This window comes from Terrapene carolina, unplaced genomic scaffold (genome assembly GCF_002925995.2).
Source record: "Terrapene carolina triunguis isolate 2854851 unplaced genomic scaffold, T_m_triunguis-2.0 Scaffold62, whole genome shotgun sequence".
NCBI classification, from domain to species: Eukaryota; Metazoa; Chordata; order Testudines; family Emydidae; genus Terrapene; species Terrapene triunguis.
In genome coordinates, this window is record NW_020664413.1 from 39,648,544 (window position 1) to 39,654,543 (window position 6,000).

At 47.4% G+C, this 6,000-nt stretch overlaps 1 protein-coding gene across 9 annotated transcripts in view; it reads right to left on the reverse strand.

Annotated features, from left to right (window-relative positions):
- The window catches only part of CHN1 (chimerin 1), a 154,058-nt gene that overhangs the window by 3,330 nt on the left and 144,728 nt on the right, over positions 1-6,000 (reverse strand). For all 9 annotated transcript variants that reach the window (XM_026647580.1, XM_026647585.2, XM_026647581.2 and 6 more), the window contains one exon: positions 877-982. In XM_026647580.1, coding sequence (XP_026503365.1) covers positions 877-982 — 106 coding nt within the window. The remainder of the gene's footprint in view (positions 1-876; positions 983-6,000) is intronic.

Below are 6,000 nucleotides of genomic sequence, written 5' to 3' on the forward strand. Positions count from 1 at the left end.
TCAAGGGTTAACTCGTTGTTAATGTAGCCTCACACTCTACAAGGCAGCATGAATAGAGGGAGGGGAGACAGCATAGCAGACAGAGACAGAGAGAGACACACACACCGTGTGTGTGAGAGAGAGAGATGCGCATTGCCCCTTTAAGTATGCTGACCTCACTCTAAGTACACTGCCTTGTTAAGTAGATCAGCAAGCTCCCTCCGTCCTGAGCCCTGTCGTGTGTCCCCACCGCTCTATGGAAGATGGGATAAGTGGAGTGCAGGAGCAGGGGGACACCCTGACAGCCCCTCTCTTCCCCTCCACCCCCCACAGCAAGCAGGAGGCTCCCGGGAGCAGCTCCAAGGCAGAGGGCAGGAGCAGCACATGGCAGTGGGGGGAGGGACAGCTGAACTGCTGGCAATTGATGGCCTGCTGGGCGGCTGCCGCACAGAGAACTTGGGGGAATGGGGAGCTGATAGGGGGGCTGCCGGTCCACCCTGGTTCCAAGCCCCCACCAGCTAGCTCCAACGGGCTGTTCTTCCTGCAAGCAGTGGACAAAGCAGGCGGCTGCCAAACGACATTATAAGGGAGCATTGCGCAACTTTAAACGAGCATGTTTTCTAATTGATCAGCAACATAACAACAAAACAACGTTAACTGGGAGGACGTTAAGTGAGGAGTTACTGTATTTAAGTTTGTTCATTCTGCTATAACAAATGACACTGGAGAAATTGTAGTGTTGTGTTAAATTTACAAAAACAACTCAATTTGCTTTATAGAAGCCTCTACAAGGCCCCAAATACATCTTATGGGGCTTACATAGACTTGTGTAGAGGCTGCAGATTGGTCTTTGTTTCAGATGAATTCATCTAATTTCTTTTAAAATAAACCACATACCTCTTTAAATGCGCCATGAGATACCTTAAGGTTTCACAGTGTGCAGGTGGCAGTAGTTTCAATGCTTCATGAAGTGTTTCCAACTGTTCATCAGGATCCATGCTTTCTGAAACAGAAACATTTAAATATCAGTGCAGACAATGCCAGACTTCAAGCAGAGAAGTAGAGACATGGTAGGTTTGGGGAGTGACAGGTCTGAAAGGAGTCCTCATGATTAAATCTAACTGTTTATCTCCAGATTATGTCAATGAGCTTTGGTTTTGCTTTAATCAATGTGCCTCCCCCTTTTTCTGGAAGGTCTCTTCTGGAATGACTCTGTCACAACAGTTTCCATGGCCTTCCCAATGCACTGTCAGGAACAATGTTAGAGGAGAAGAGCTGTGATAAGCTGTGACATGTGAATTCCTGTCCACTAGTAACTGAACTGAGTCCACCAAGACATTCCTCATAGGTACTGAAAAAGCTGTCAAGATAGTAATTTGGACTACTGTCTTGGACTAGTTTTGCACAAGAGGTGAAATTCTGGGCCTACTGAAGTCGATTCGAGTTTTGCCATTGACTTCAATGGGTCAGAGATTTCATCTCTAGGGGTCCTTTATCTCATTACCAATCACTTTCATAGATTACCTCATTCCCAGTAAAATAAAATTAAGGCTACTTTGAATTATGACATTGTCAGGTAAATAGGATCATTCAACACTTAGTGACAGGAAAAGAGGTTACTCATCCTGCGCAGTAACTGTGGTTCTTCAAGATACTATGAGCGCTCTCTTGGTGTGTGTGCCCGCCCCAATCACCCTCAATCTGAGATTTTTATTAGCACTGTCCATTCAGCCCTCAGATGCGCTGTTGGTATCCTCATGCCCTGTACGCAGGCTATATCAGGCTGCCTGGATGAACTGCCCCCTCAGTTACTTCTGCACCGCCGAGTCTCAGGAGAAACTCTGAAGCAGAGGTGAAGGAGGGTGGGTAGTGGGGGGACACATCTCAAAGAACCACACTTACTGCATAAGGTGAGTATCCTCTTTGTCTTTGAGTAGTGTCCCTATAGGTGCTCCACTCTTGGTGACTCCTGAGCAGTATTCCCAGTAGGAGAAAGGGGCTTCAGAATTGAGTTCCAGCACAGGAGAGAGAACTGCATTGCCAACTGCAGCACCAGACCTGGACGCATCAACCAAGGCACAGTATCTAGGGAAGGTATGTACCAAAGACCATGTACGGGCTTTGCAGATTTCTGGAATGGGAACATTTTCAAGGAGACCCATAGATGTAATGTGATCTAGTTGAGTGTGCTGAAACGCTGATAGGGGGTGGAACATTGACAGCCTGGTAGCAAGTTATAATATACTCAGAAATCCATGTAGAGTCTCTGGGTAGAAATGGTGAAACCCTTACATCTGTTTGCAATCAAAAGAAATAATCTATTGGATTTACGAAATGATTTAGTTCTTTCTAGATAGAAGGATAACACCCTCCTGATATCTAGAGTGTGGAGAACAGTCTCCCGCTTGAAGTATGTGGTTTTGGGAAGAAAACGGGCAGATATATGGTCTGATTTAGGTGAAATTCGGAAGTTACTGGAGGGAGAAACCTGGGGCCACAAGGACACCTTAACCTTGTGAAATGTTGTGAAAGGGGAGGTCTGCCATTAAAGCCCCAATCTCTCCGACTGTGGGCTGAGGTAGCTGCCACTAGGCTGTTTTCCTTGATAAATTCAATAAGGAGCAGGTGGCCATTGGTTCCAACAGGGGGTTTGTGAGGCTTTTGAGAACCATATTCAGGTCCCAAGCAGGAGCAGAAACCTTTATCTCTGGGAAGAGATTCCCCAAGCCTTTCATAAATCTTGTGGTTGTGGAATGAGCAAACAGAGAAACCTTCAACGGCAATATGAAAGGCTGTTAGGGCTGCCAGGTGAACTTTGATGGAACTGAGGAACAGTCCCTATTTCTTAAGCTGTAGCAGGTACTCCAGAATGAGAGGACGTGGGGCAGAATCAGGAGCAGCATTGTGGAGTTTCAACAGTGGCTGAATCTTGTTCACTTCTGGAGGTAAGTAGCTCTGGTGGAAACTTTTCTACTATTTAACAATATGTGTTGTGCCTCCGTAGAGCAGCATGATTCTAGCCCCACAAACATCCTGGAACCACACCTTAAGGTGAAGAATGCCCAGGTTGGGATGCGTCAGGTGTCCAGTGTCCTGAGAGAGGAGTTGAGGGATGGCTGGAAGATCTGCTGGAGGATAGAGAGTGAGGTGAAATGGGTAAGAGAACCACGGTTGCCTCAACCACACTGTGGCTCTGAGAATCACTCTAGCCTTTTCCTGCTTGATCTTGTTTATCATCTTGAGGATGAGAGGCGCTGGAGGGAAGGCATAAAACAGTCTGTCTGTCCAAGGCAAGAGGAGGCATCTCCCAGTCAATTGTGACCTAACCCTCCCTCCCCCCACTTTGAGCAAAATAGGTGGTATTTTTTGTTTGTGGTTGTGCCGAAAAGGTCTCCTTCTGGAAACTGCCAAGTCTGAAAGATTCTGTGTAGAACCTGATAATCCATCTCCCATTTGTATTCTTCGGAGAAGCACCTGCTGAGTGTGTCAGCAGTGACATTCTGTATGCCAGGCAGATACATTGCTGAAATCCTTATGTGATGCTTTATGCACCAATTCCACAACTTTATGGCTTTGGTGCAGAGGGAAGGGGATCTTGTCATTCCTGGTCGATTGATATGACTGATAGATCTGTGTCTGATGAGAGGTAGGAAATGCATACAGGCATTTATTGTTCTCAGCTCCAGGAGGTTGATATGGAGGGTGGTCTCTTGAGGTGACCATTTGCCCTGTGCTGTCAGGGAGCCAAAGTGCACCCCCCAACCCAAGAGAGATGCATCTGTGGTTAGTCACTGTTGGTGCAAGTTGGAGGAAGGAGACCCCCTACATAGTGATGAACCTTCCACCAGTCTAGGGAATGCTTCACCCACTGGGGAACTGATGCCTGCTTGCCTAGACTGTATGTTTGGCGAGTAAACCGTTCTGAGCAACCCCTGAAAACAGCGGAGGTGTAATTTTGCATGCTTTGTCACGAAAGTGCAAGTGGCCATGTGACCCAGAAGTTGAAGGCAGTTTCTGACTGAGGTCTGGAGACTGTCAAGAATTTATTTGACAAGGCTTAATAATATTCGGAACCTGTCCACGGGAAGAGGTGCCCTGGATGCCAGAGAAATACCACTATAGTCTGGTGAAGCAGGTAAGCAGCCACTACTGACAGAACCTTTGAGAATACTCTCGGAGCATAGAGGCTGAAGGGGAGCACTTGATACTGGAAATGATTCTAGCCTAACACAAATCAGAGGAATCTCTTGTGAGATGGGTGCACCGCTATATAGAAGTATACATGCTGCAGGTTGAGAGCTGAAACCAATCCCCTGAATCTAGACAAGGAATTATAGTTGCTAGGGTCACCACCCTGAATTTCTGGGGACTCATGAATCTGTTTAGGAGTCTTAGATCTAGAACTGGTCTCCACCCTCTGTTCTTCTTTGGTATGAGGAAATAATTGTAATAGAAGCCCTTTCCCTTGTATTGAGGAGGTACCGGTTCTATTGCTCCTAAATGAAGAAAGGTATTTACTTTGTACCTTATTAGGGACTCGTGAGAGGGGTCCCTGAAGAGGGGCGGGGAAGGGGAATGAGGAGGGAGGGAAGTACAGTGGATGGCGTAGCCTGATGATATTACTCCCAGGACCCATTTGTCTGAGGTGATACACTCCCCTGCATTCTGGAAGTGGAAGAGCCTGTTGCCAAATGGGAGAAGGTAGGTAAAACATTGAAGCTGGCAGACTAATGAGGGTTGGAAATTCAGACCCTTGATGGTCCCATCAAAACTGGCGCTTTGATGATGCCTGTTGTGGAGCCACATCAGATGGGTTTAGAGTCTGTCACCCACTTAACAAGGTCCTGGAACTGGCAAAAATAATTGGCTGCAGATGGGGGGCAGGGGAGAAGTATCAGAGCCTCATCTGGCAAAGAGGCAGAGATGGTGGTCTGACTTGTGGCTTCTTTAGTTGCCCTGGACTCCTGCTCCTCAAATGTTTCTTCCTGCTGCTGGGGTGGGGAAGCTTGGGTCTCCCTATCGTCCCGATGGGATACGGTCAGGGCCCTAGAGAACTGCCAACAATAGGCTTCCCGGGGATCCTAATATGGCCTTTGAGGTGCATACAGGGGAAGCGGTGGCATCCAGGATTATTAAAACCAGGAGTGATGAGCTTCCGGAGCACCTTCCATACCCCTTCAGGAGATGGGGTTAGTGTAAGGGTGTACCAGAGAACCCTGCACTGAAATGGAAGAAACAGAGGATCAGTCATCATCATCATCTTCTTCTTTTAATGGAGGAGCTCCCAGAGAATGGGGCGGGGCGAAGGCACCAGAGATGTAAAGGGATCTGGAGATTAAGAAGTTCCCAGTACCAAGAGATGCTCAGTACCTGCTAACAATGGAGACTCTGGTTCAGCAGTCTTTGCCAGTTCCTTCTGGTATCTGAAATCCTGTGGTGTTGAGTGTTTGTCCTTATCCGACGGTACCAGAGCTGTGGAAGGCTTTGACGTTGGCGCTGATAAGGTTGAAGACTTACATTGTACCACGTGGGAATGGCACACAGAGTGGAGTCTGAGATGACGGTAATGATCCTATATGTTTGGTACCGTCCCCAGCTGACAATACCAAGGTCTTCCTGGAGCCCTGTTTAGTTTTAGAGCCGTGGCGTTTTCCCGCATCCCCCATAATGGAGAAGCCTTTCCCACCCATGGTACCCAGCTTTGAGGAAGACCTCTCAGAGGCCATAGTTCTGGCTGGAGACAGAGGCCTTTATGAGCGGGACTGGCTGGGAGAGGAAATATATTTCCTTTTTTGGAGAGGCTTTGGAGGAGGGCTCTAAGGATTTATCTTCCTAGGAAGAACAGGAGTACTTGTGGCACCTTAGAGACTAAGAAATTTATTTGAGCATAAGCTTTTGTGGGCTACAGCCCACTTCATCGGATGCATAGAATGGAACATATAGTAAGAAATATATATACATACCCTGGTGAACGGGGCATGTCCATCACAAGGAGAATTTCCCCAGAGGGAGTCTCTATAA